We start from the raw sequence: 13,091 nt of genomic DNA on the forward strand, positions 1-13,091 counted from the left end.
TTTCCTAAACCACAACTACTGAAAGAGACTTGATGCATTAGTAATATACCTGCGTAATATTCAGAATGGAAGCCATGTATTACTCCTGAAATGATCTGTATGCCAACATATGACCTCAGTGAAGACTGCAAAAAATAGAATGAAAATTTCTAAATCTAAACTTGAGCCTCTTAGACAGATGGTTCTTCATGGGATTGGAGGAAACAAAGACCATTGAGTCATGACCTGGATGCTGAAGCGCACACATGTTCCATTTGCTATCTGACTTGAGTTCCCAAGGGAGAAGAAAGAGCTGTTTACCCCATCACTAAGACTATATAAAATGTCTGCAAACCGTGCCTAACACATTTATTGACAGCTCTTTCTCTGCCTACCTATAGCACTGGTTTCGGGCGGATTTGAGAAACAACTTAAGAAAAAGAAAAAAAGTCAAAAGCATCAGAGATCAATTACATGATACAACAAAGAAGGGTAGGAATAAACAACAGGGCCCAAGCCCCATTGTCTTACCTTCCTTTGCTTTCTTGTGTTCAAGCCTTTCTTTTTGCAAAGATTTCTCTAACCTTGATCTGTGTTCATATACAACTGGAAGAGAAAGAGTTAAACTTGTCAGAGAACTAAAAAGTCCACAGTGAAATAAATAGCAATTTAAAGAACTAAAAACCAACATAGGGCCCACATCCAATTAAAGTAAAAACATAAATGTTTACGGTTGTGGTGAAGAAAGCAGGTAGATGTGTTCAAAGATCCATATTCTGTGCAAGTAATATGCACGAGTGACACACATGTCACTAAGCATAATTCTGGGCAGACTCCCTAGCAAATCCTGATATGTCAGGTAGCCAGGAACCTTTTCCTGTGCTCTCATAGACATGTGTCTATAGGAGGTCCGCCACCAGGCAATTGTGTCCACGTGCAGGACATCAATCACAATCCACAGGGCAGTTCCTCCCTCATCCACATCCCCTGCTCTTGCTTCCCTGGTTAAGTATCAGAAGAGCTTTTCCCTCTTAATGACTCTTATCTGTAAAGTCAGTGTGCTCTGCATCTCAAGAAGCATGAGCTAAGCCAACTGCCACGGAAAGCTAGGCAGCTCTTTCCACTTCCGTCATGTTGGAGCCAGCGTGTACAAAAAGCGCAGAGAAAGAGGATGGAGAGATTCGCCAAAAACCACGGAAGTGCTCGCACTATCCGGGAGAGCAAAGTGATGTCCGTTCTGGAAGGTCAACCTGCCTGCTCAGCGTTCTGCTTATTCATACACTCTGAAGAAGTCAGAGTTGCTTGCAGAGAAGGGAGGAAGATACACTTGTGGAGGGAAACGGGGAACAGTGCTCACCATGGCTCCTAACACACGGGGGCATGGACATCAGCAGCAAGCAGAAGCTGCAAGCGAAAGAAATTTCACCTTGGGAGTGGATGAAAGGTGATTTATTACCCTAGACTGGATCAGATATAACAATCGACAAACCAATGCCATGCGTATAGGTGTAAGCTATTAATAAATTCAGGGACACTTGATTTTGTTTTAATTCCCAGAGGAGCCTGAGAAATCAACAAATGTGTCTCGGACTTTATCTGGGAACAGAAAGCTCAGTGGCAGAGTGGTTTGAACAGGCAGCAAGGGCTGAGAAAGGGATAAATTCAATTTCAGATGTGCCCTCCAACTCCTGTTTGTTCAGCACTGTGTCAACTATGATCTCATTCTCCGGCAAGCTAAGCCAATTCTGTTGCTCTGTTCTTTGATCACACCCAAGCACTCCCTGGCTATATATAATGCCATCATCTTTGGTCAATAGCTGTCTGTATACAACATAAATAGCTGCTGCCAAAGTTGCCAGGATCCCAGTACCCGCCTCTTCTTTCTCCTGCTGTGACCCCTTGGTGCTGAAGGGCTTGCCTGCTTGTCCCTCTGCCCTCTCTGTCACAGCTTCTTGTTACTAGTGAGTGCTGTTCTCCCTCCTTTGTGGCCTAGATTGGTACTAAATACCCCACCCTGAATGGTTTCTGGAATGAGGAAGGAAAAGGTAATAGTTACACTAAAAAATAATTGTGGTATGCATGTTGTTGGTCCATTGCCAACAATATTAGTCTATTTCTTTTTACTTGAAAAACCCTGAAGATATGCCAAGTACGCTTTTTTTCTTTCAGTTTATTAGAATCTGGAAGCCAATTTTTCCATAAAAATTTATTGGCAATAAAGATAGAACAGATAGAATCTTTACATCCTTCTAGAAAACACAACCACTATTCCCCTCCCTCCCTCCCTCTCTCTCTCTCTAATGCATGCACACACACACACACACACACACACACACACACACACACACACACGTCTTTCACCACACATTTCTCAGGATTTTGAGCTAGTGATTTATCTAATAGGTTTATTGCTTCAGTTAGAGGAAAGATTGCTAATCAATCCTTGTCACCTGTCTCTATTTTTCTATTTATACTCTGAAGTCAATAGCATTAAGTCCAGTGGTGAGGAGTTTAAAACAATGCTTCACACCTGCTATTCAAACTCATTAATCTGGTGAAGAATTCATTGGCGGTGGGGGGGGGGAGGGGTGGGCAGGGGGAGGGGGCGGAGGGGGCTCTGTAATAATCCTTTCCTCCTAGGTTTGTTGAAAGGGGATGCAATATTTTCCATGCAATAAATCATTGAAAGAGGGCTGGGTGGTAGTGGCACATGCCTTTAAGCCCAACACTTGGGAGGCAGAGGCAGGTGGGTCTCTTGTGAGTTCAAGGCCAGCCTGGTCTACAGAGAGAGTCCAGGACAGCCAAGTCCTGTCTCGAAAAATAAACAAATAAGTAAGCAAGCAAACAAATAGAATGGAGAGAGGGCTCATTTCAACTTTAGAAACAGAAGGAAAGAAGAATCTCTTAAGGGTTTAAAACAACATTCGCTTCCTCTAATCATTTGACATTTTAACACTGAGTTTCATCTAGAAGTTACAAAAGAAATGCTGTGTGCATTTACTTCTGGGTGAAACACTATTTTCAGAAGTTCAGAGCAAAACACTCCAACTCAGAACTGAGAAGCAATTCTTGTCAGAGATGAAGACATGGTTCAGTAGTTGCAAGCTCTTGCTCATGCAGAGGACCCAGGTTTGGTCACCAGAACCCACACGATGATTCACAGCCATCAGTCACTCAGTTCCAGGGGATCAGGAGGCCTTCTGTTGCCATACACAACCACCAAGCATGCTTGGGCACAACTACACACTTGCACACAAAACATTCAGACATGTAATATAAACAAATATTTTATAATTTAAAAAAGGTAGCACCCCCAAATCCTTCAGAAAGCACCACCTAGTGACTTAACTCCTTAAGCCAGGGGAGGGCAATGATTCTTTGGTAGAACCAACAGTAGCCATAATTTTTTCCCTCTTCAGATCTGATTACAATATAACATTTTTCCTTTATAAAACAAGACCTAAAACTTGGATGAGAGTCACATAGTACAACTGGTGGAATAATTAAAGTTCATCAGTAATCAAATTTTAAATGAATAAATTTGTAATTTCAACATTTGTGGCTATAGGAAGATAAGTAGACAACAAGTAAGAAAAGGGAAAATAAATTCAAAGCAATACATAGTTGTCAGAACAGAACGCTTTCAAAGGCTTTGGGTAACTTCAGGATTAAAATCAGGTATTTATGATAATCTGTACGTGAGTGTGTGTTTTATATGAATCTCTACGGATATGTGTGAGTGTACACATGCATGCACATATACATGCACATGCAGAAACATGATAAATGTCAGGTCTTTTCCTTGAGAGCTCTTTGTCTTGTTTCTTGAGGCAGCATCTTTCATTGAACCTGAAACCTGTCCATTCAGCTAGGCTGCATGGACAATGAACGTCAGATGGCCCACTTGTTACACCTCCAGTTACAGACGTGCTCCACTGCACCTGGCTTGTTTATGTGGCTGCTGGGGAGCTAAACATGAGTCTTCATGCCTCTGCAGCTGTTACTTCACCAACTGGATTCTCTCCCCTGTCCCATTATGACATTGTTTTAGAAGCACTTTGACCTGTAGCACCAAGTCACTATAAATGGGGTGGACGCCAGCCACTGGGCCCTTTCTCTAGCACACAGAAGATGGTGATTCAACATGAAAAGAACATGACATATTTTTTGACAGAGATTTTTCATTATCTCTCTTCTTCTTGCTTTTGTAATTTTACTTCATACAAAGTCTGAAGATGAACACAGAAGATCTTAGACAATCCATAGCCAATAACTACCTAAAGGGACAAAGGAGATAAATGGTATGTTTGACAGTTACCTTGGGCCTTTCTTCCGGCTCCCGAAAAGGGTAAGAGGGCATCACTAAGGCACAGTGTTAAGGCTTGTCTTCCTGGTTTCTTTTTTATAAATGATTCCTTCGCTGTTATATCAAGGACTTTCCTCTCACTCCATCCCGAGTTTAGGTAGCTAATGTTTGGATTTTGAATGTGTTTGGAGATTCATGTGTTAAAGGCTCAGTCCTAAGTGACCCCACTGGGAGGCAGTGAATTTTAAGCAGTTGAGGCTTAGTGGGGTCCCTTGGCCACTGGATTAAGCAGTTGGGGTGTCTGTTTGTTTGTTTTCCCACCATGTACAGAACAATAACAGCAACACCAGGGCCAAACATTACAGACCAGGACTTTTAAGACTGAGTCAAAACAAACCTTTCAAGATACACCTCTGATATTTGTTGTAGTGGCAGGAAGCTAGCACACATATCTTTCATTACAACCTTTCCTGCCTGCCTTTGTAATTTATGCTTTAATCTGGTTATTAGTGGGATTCCGTGAATGCATAAGACCCAGCACATTGAGAACTGCCTTCTTGGGCCTTCCATTCACATGCTGAGTGATTCACCTTATTACTCATCTTCGGACCACAAATCTTCTTGCTTCTCCGTGAACATGCAAAATATTACCTTAGCAGAGTACTAATTGCTTCCCCCCGCAAGGTATCAGCATAAATAGCTTCTGCATTCCTTTATCCTTCACAGGGCTGGGAAGATGGCTCAGTGGCAGGAGTGCTTACTGGTCAAGCATGAGGACCCTTAAAGGAACAGAGGCTGATCTGGCAGACAGTTTATAGGAAGTCTTCAGAGCTGAAAGGAAAATGTCCTGCCACATGGAAGTCTTACACTATACACGCATAACTGTACAGGTACAGGGTTAAAAACTTAAAGCTGAGGAAATGAATAAATCCCTTAAAGAGATACAGAAAAACACAATGAAGCAGGTGAAGGAAATAAATAAAACGGCCCAAGACACAAAAATGGAAATAGAAGCAAGAAAACAAACTGAAAGAAACCTGGAGGTGGAAAACCTAGGGAAGAAAACAGGAACTACAGATGCAAGCATCACCAAACAAAATACAAGAGATGGAAGAGAGAATCTCAGGTGTAAAAAATATGATTGAAGAAATTGATCCACTGGCCAAAGAATATGTTAAATTTAAAAATTTCCTGACACAAAGCATGCAGAAAATTGGGAATACTATGAAAACGCCAAACCCAAGAATAATAGAAATAGAAGAAGGCGAAGACTTCCACATCCAAAGGCCAAGTAACATATAAAGGCAGACCTTTCAGAATTACATCTGACTTCTCAACAGAGACCCTAAAGGCCAGAAGGGCATGGACAGATGTCTTGCAGACTCTAAGAGACTACAGATGTCAGCCCAGACTACTATATCCAGAAGCATTTTAATCATCATAGATGGAGAAAACAAGATATTACATAACAAAACAAAATGTACACAGTATCTATCCACAAATCCAGCCCTATAGAAGAAAATTGAAGGAAAATTAAAAAGAAGAAAAACACAAGAAAGAAATAATTTCACAGTAGCAAAACCAAAAGAAAGAAAACACACACACACACCCAACAACAACATCAAAATACCAGGAATTAACAATCATTGGTCATTAATATCTTTCAATATCAATAAGACTCAATTCCCCCAATAAAAAGACACAGGCTAACAGAATGAATGAGAAACAGGAACCATCATTCTGCTGCATACAAGAAACATACTTCATCAACAAATATAAACATTACCTCAGCATAAAGAGCTGGAAAAAGGTTTTTCAAGAAAATGGTCCCAAGAAGCAAACTGGAGTAACCATTCTAATATCTAATATAATAGACTTTCATCCAAAATTAATCAAAGGAGAAGAAGTACATTTCATATCCATCAAAGGAAAAACCCATCAAGATGACATTTCAATTCTGAACATCTATGCCCCAAATACAAGTGCACCCACATTCGTAAAAGAAACATTACTAAAGTTTAAATCCCATATCAAACTTCACACATTAGTAGTGAGAGACTTCAACACCTAACTCTCACCAATAGACAGAAACTAAACAAAGAATTAATGAAATAACAGATGTTATGGATTAAATATACCTAACAGATATCTACAGAATATTTCACCCAAACACAAAAGTATATACCTTTTTCTCAGAACTTCATGGAACGTTCTCCAAAATTGACCATATAGTCGGTCACAAAGCAAGCCTTAACAGATACAAGAAAACTGAAGTAACCTTTTGTATCTTATCAGACCACCATGCATTAAAACTGGATTTCAACCACAGAAACCACAGAAAGACTAAAAACTAAACAACTCTCTACTCAGTGATCTTGACTGAGTCAAGGGAGAAATAAAGAAATTAAAGACTTTCTAGAATTCCATGAAAATGAGGGCAGAACATATCCAAATTTATGGGATTTTATGAAAGCAGTGCCCATCCCATTGGAGAAAGACAACCCCTGACACTATTTAATGATACTCTGCTGTGCTTGCAGACAGGAGCCTAACATAACTGTCCTCTAAGAGGCTTCACCCAACAGATTATGGAAACAGATGCAGATACCCACAGCCAAACAATAGGGGGAGCCCAGGGAGTCTTGTGGAAAGTGCGGGGGGGGGGGGGGGGTGAAGGGGACGACTGAGGGAGCTGGAAGGGTCAAAGATACCGCAAAAAAATCTACAGAAGTCAACTAGCCTGGGCCCATGAGAGCTCACAAAGACTGAAACACCAACCAAAGAGTATACACGGGCTAGACAAAGGCCCCCAGCACATATGTAGCAGATGTGTAAGCTTCATGTGGGTCACCTAACAACTAGAGTTGGAACTGTCTCTGACCCTGGATTCCTTCCCCCTAACTGGCCTGCGTTGTCTGACCTCAGTGGGAAAGGATGCACCTAGTCCTGCTGGGACTTGACGTGACAGTGTGGGTTGGAACCCAGGCGGGGGCCTCTGTGGCAGAAAAAGGGAAGAGAAGATGAGGGGAGGAGTTTGTCGGGGGGGGGGGGGGAGGGACACAGGGAGGAATGGAGAGAGGGAGCTGTGACCAGCATGTAAAGTGAATAAATAAATTAATGAGAGAGGGGGAAAAAGAAGTTTCTGAAAAAAAAAAAAAAAAAAAAGAAGTTTCTGAGTTGTAGTAACAAGAGCAAACCTCATCCCAAAGGTCTAGAGTATATATAGACATTATAGACCGTATGTCTATACTTTCTTAACTAGCTGCTGAACTTCATTCAGACAACTTCATCTATTTCAGGTTAATAACGAAGATGAGAAAAATGAGGTTATAGGAGGTGCGTGAAAGCAGGGAGAGAGGAATAGTTTCCAATCCTCGAAATTGACATGGAGGTGCGTACAAACCCTCTTATGACGGACTAAGAACATGTTCTGGACTGAATGTAAAATGCCCCCAACTGGCTCGTGTATTTGAACACTTGGTCTCCAGCTGGTGGTAGTGTTTGGAGATTGTGGAGTTGTTAGGGAGCAGGGAAAGCTTCCGCCTCACTTGCTGACTGCTCTCTGCTTCCTTATTGCATGGACACTGGGCCTAATTGCCTTAAGTTACTGTCCTCTAGCCTTCTCTGGCATCATGGGTGGTACAATAAATTCTTAATTCTTTAAGTTGTTTGTTTCGGGGAATTTGATCACATCAACAAACAAAGTATCTAATGAAGTATAAAGGGCACATGAATTTTATAATGAAATAATGGATCTATATTCTTTGCAACTGATGTGCTTGAAGCAAGCATAAAAGTAAATTTTCATAAGTCATCTCTAACTTTTTTTTAATGAGAATTTGCCTCTGTGGACACTTTAAGTGATTCTACTAAAGATGGAAAGCCTAAATTTCAGTGTTCAGATATCAGGTCTTAAGTTGTTTCTATGTTACAAACAAATATTTATTGAGTACACACTATGTTCCAGGCATTTTTCTGACATCTGGGACTACACCATGAACAAAACAGTTTTGCTTTGTTCTGTTTTGTTTTTAAATCTGCCTTGTGGAAAGTAATATTCTGAGCCAGATGTGGTCCCACACACCTTTATTCCCAGTACTCAGGGAGGTGGAGGCAGGTGGATCACTGTGAGTTCGAAGCCAGCCTGGTCTGCAAAGTGAGTCCTGGAAAGCCAAGGCTGCACAGAGATACCCTGTCTCAGGGGGAAATAAAGAAAGGAATATTCTGGTCTGAGAAAAGATATAGAAATAATAAATAATGAACAAAATAAATACTATTTTAGATGGTAATTGAAAGGGCAAGCAACTGAAAGACATTGAAAGTGTGGAGAGAGATAAGGATGCGGGTTTTTCTTCAAAGTGTAAGTGACATAAGACCTCTTTAAAAAGGACCCATTGGAAGCTAACCTTGAAAGGATTATAGGTGAGAGAGAGAGAGAGAGAGAGAGAGAGAGAGAGAGAGAGAGAGAGAACAGATCTCAAGCATCCAAGCATGCTTGTGCTGAAAGACAGAAGATCAGAGGTCCGAGAGCCTGATCATGGCCAGCCTGGCGGGCAGAGTCTTGGGGAGACATAGGAGGAAACTTTCTATAGGCCTCTAACTTGGACTTTTATTCACAGGGATGTGGGGAACCATTGGTTTCTTCTGAACATAAATGCAGTGGGAATTTTGTATTAACGAGACTGAATGGGATACAAGATGTAATCAGGGTGTTGTGCAATTTCCTCCAAATTGAAGCACTCCCTCTTGGAGGAAATAAGGAGGCTCAAGACTCAAAATCTAATATAACGCAGGAGGCTCAGGAGCTCAGACAGTTAAAAAAAATTCCACACTGCTCCTCCCCAGGGAAGCACCCTAACAACTGCAGCAGAGAGGAGGCTTTGGCTAACAACTGTAGGTCACACAGGTAGGCTGTCTAGGAATACAGCTTTTGTGAGTCAATGCATGCTAGAGTAGGCTGTATGCTGATGTAGCTGTCTTTTGGTCACCCATACTCATCAGTGTTGCCCCTCGTCCATGCTCCTGTATGTAGCCCCAGTTATCTCACTGGACCACTGAACTAGACTAAGGCAGTAAACATTCTAGCACAGAGTTGGGTGGATGGGGTGGGAGTTCAGGAGCCCTCAGTACTCCGCTGTGGACAGCTGACAGCTTTTAGGAGAGGGATGGTCAGTTTTCTTTAAGGTTGTGGCTCTTGCTAGGTCAACTACACTCAGAAGGATAGTCCTACACCTACAAATATACAGGTAGTACAAATTCAAGTTAGTAGGTAACTATAAAAAAAAAAAAAAGATGTGAGTTAGGAGAAGATCTGAGAGGAGTTAAGGGAGGCAATGTGAGGATGGATATGCTAAAATACATTTATACAGTTATCAAAAATTAGTAAAATATTTTTTCAAAAAGAAATTAAGCCAGGCAGCAAGTTGGTACTCACTGAGTAATTCTTTTTTTTTTTTTTTTTTTTAAGGAGCAAAATTTTTATTGCACTTAACGATAATATACAAAATGTTAAACAAAAATCACAGCCAAATCCATTGCTAGCTGACAGATATGAGTCATTTATATATAACCAGTACTTTAAGACATGTTTTATAAATAGAATAGTAAGCATTACAGTATTATATTAAGGCGATAGCACAAAAACTTTCAGGAAATATTATTAATCCATAAATGTACAACTCTTTCTACTACATTCTAAATGCAAACTTTCTCTCCATTCATATAGACTTTTAAGAGGAATGTTAAAATTCAACTTCAGAGCAAACTTCTACTCCAACTTTTGACCTACAAGAACCTCTCTCATTTCACAGAAATGGCCTTGTTGTCAGACGTTAGTCCTCACTGGCCACCATCCGGCTCAAAAACACAAGATAACACCTTCTCTTCTGCTGGAAAGCTCAGAGTTTAAAACTCCACCAGTTTTCTCGAGGGTGCAATGAACTCTGGTTCACTGATGCCATCAGTGTCCCCCTCTTCTATAATTACAGGCGTACTCAGGTGTAAAGACCTTTCTTACGTTCATTCTGAACATTACCTTTGATGCTGGAAGGCCTCTTCCTCCCTGCTGGTTCTGTTGCCTCTCTGGCTCTTCTCTTAGTCACTTTGCCTTGCACTTCTCCTGACCCAGAATCAGAAATGGAAGAGTCAAGGATGGTTTGGTGATGCCTCCTGGACTCGGATACCTGGGCAACAGCTGAATAGGCTTTGGCTTTTGTTTTTTTGTTTTGTTTGAGAGGCGGTTTCTCTGTGCAGCCTTGCCTGTCCTAGATTCACTTTGTAGAGCAGGCTGTCCTCGAACTTGCAGCAACCCGCCTGCTTCTGCCTCCTGAGTGCTGGGATTAAAGGCGTGCGTTACCACACCTGCCAAGGTTTTGGCTTTTATTTTCACTAGAGACTCTGCTTTTTGACATCTCTCTGGCTTCTCTGAAGTGCCTTCGCCACTCTCTTCTCCATCTTTAAGTTTCGGTTTTAAGGACGAATTCTTCCTGTCTCTGTGCCACTGATGATGATCCAAAACTATGTTCTTAATGTTGTCAAAAAAGTCCTTGACCAGGCTGGCGTCAACTTGTCAGCTGAAATCGCATGCTTCATATATATAGACAGACAGACAGATATATAGATAGATAGATAGGTAGATAGATAGATAGATAGTTTGTTTTTTCAGACAGGGTTTCTCTGTGTTAGCCTTGGCTGTCCTGGACTCGCTTTGTAGACCAGGCTGGCCTCGAACTCACTGCAATCCGCTTGCCTCTGCCTCCCAAGGGCTGGGATTAAAGGTGTGCGCCACCACGCCCGGCTGCATGCTTCATATTTTGATAGTGATTGTGAACATTCACCATTTCCTCTAAGACATTAGAAGTGGTAAGTTTCATCAAACGATCATTTGGGTCCTTAAACTTTTGTGTCACTCGCGTTTGTTGAATTTTTTTCTTCATTCTACATGAGAGCAGCTGAGGCATTGCTGTGAAATGGAACGCTCTGTGTGGCTGAAGCTTCCGGAAAACAAAAGCTGCGTCAAAATGCCGTGCGTTTGTCAGGTCTTGCTGACATCTAATAACTTCATCCCAGTCGTAGGGGGCAACTCTGATCTTTCGCATTGGCTGGCACAGCTGCATGTAGTACGGCCCATACAGCAGATACAAAACACCAACTCTGTGATCTGGAAGGTGTATGGAGGCAAGAAATAGTGCCAAGCCAAAGCTAAAGCCTCTTCTGCAAACACGTTCTTTTTTAATTTTCTCATTTTGCCACAGAAGATGGTCGCGAACTTCACGCTGCGCCAGAGCTCTACGAAGTCCTGGCTGAATCTCATGCCTTCCATCTCTTGGAAGGCGCTGAGCAGCGTCTTGCAGTAGGTCTGCAGGCCCAGCGGGGTCCCAAAGCCTGCAAGTGTTCCCACACCCGTGGGACGGGTCCCAGCGCCCGCAGGAGTCCCCATATTTTCTCCAGGGTGTCAGGGTCCCAAGGCCTTTCTGAGTTATTCTATTTTCAAAAAGTTGTAGGGGAAGCAAACTAACGGTGGTGGGCTAGTGTTTAACACTGCGGTAGGCTGTGGGAGACAGCAAGGAAGAAGGGTTTCAAGTGGCAGGGAGGTTCGATCCTCACTGGAAAGACCAGTGCACTACTTGTTTTTCCAAAAAGCCACTAGGTTTTGTCCTCATGATTCAAGTAAGAAGTATTATCTGATAGTCGATCTAAAACTCAGATCATATCTATATAAAAATCTAGAAACCTCCTGCTGGAGAGAATACAGTATTTTATTTAAGACTGGCTTAACTGATTTAATATGGTGTTTTCCAGTTACAGATACGTAAAATCAGATATGTATATATGACATGATGGCGGGAGTCACTCTATCTAGAGAAACAAATGTGAGTGGGAAGAGAGAGAGGGAAGGTTAGCTATGGGAAGATATAGTCAACACACAATACATACTTGTATGCAACACAGTAGTGTATATAATGAATATGTACAACAATTATTTAAATTTAAACAACTAAAACCCAAACAAACAAATGAAAGTTCAGACAAACAAAACACTTGTTGGCAGCAAAATCGTTATTACTTATGACAGGGATTCATGGAGGAGATTTTTCTAGACACAGAGAATCAAATTTGCCTCTGCTAGTTGGATCTTACCTTCCCTACTTAGTACACTTTAGCCTCAAGACTTCATTTAAATGGTAGGAAATAAAGAAATTCTCAAGGACAAACAAAAAGACTCATGACAGGAACTTTGAAAAATACTTGAGATAGAATAAAATTATCTTTTACAAAAGCCAAAATACAGGCAGGTGGTAGTGGTGCACACCCTTGATCCCAGGACTCAGGAGACAAAGGCAGGCATATCTCTGTGAGTTGAAGGTCAGAGGTCAGCTTGGTCTACAGAGCAAGTTCCAGGACAGCCAGGGTTGTTACACTGAGAAACCCTTTCTTGAAAAGGGGTGGGGGGAGGGCGTGATTTAAAGGGCCATTTTGCCTGTATCTCTAGACATAATTAGATTCAAACCTGTATGCATGAGTGACATCAACATAAGCTTAGTTTTTTTTAATTCTCACACAATTTTAGAGGGCACAGATCTTTTCCTGATACAGACCTAGGGAGATTTATGTCATCGACCTTTTCTGGAAACTTTGCCCTAAGTCTCAGGATGACTTTACAAAAATTAGCATGACTCACCTCTATTTGTCCTGTAAGAGCTCGGTCATACTTTTTGTTTGGCTAACTCCTAGACAGATTGATTTTATTTTATTTTTGTGGAAAGTCTTGTTTCCAAAGACATTTTGTATTTGCAATTTTGAAGAC

At 41.4% G+C, this 13,091-nt stretch overlaps 1 protein-coding gene and 1 pseudogene across 1 annotated transcript in view; both read right to left on the bottom strand.

The window, feature by feature from the left end:
- The window catches only part of Golim4 (golgi integral membrane protein 4), an 86,225-nt gene that overhangs the window by 36,510 nt on the left and 36,624 nt on the right, over positions 1-13,091 (bottom strand). Inside the window, 1 exon segment of the mRNA XM_051157308.1 lies at positions 511-585. Within this exon segment, the coding sequence (XP_051013265.1) occupies positions 511-585 (75 nt within the window).
- Positions 10,190-11,725, bottom strand: LOC127199591 (snRNA-activating protein complex subunit 1-like; annotated as a pseudogene).

The sequence above is a fragment of the Acomys russatus genome, chromosome 15, assembly GCF_903995435.1.
Source record: "Acomys russatus chromosome 15, mAcoRus1.1, whole genome shotgun sequence".
Classification (NCBI taxonomy): Eukaryota; Metazoa; Chordata; class Mammalia; order Rodentia; family Muridae; genus Acomys; species Acomys russatus.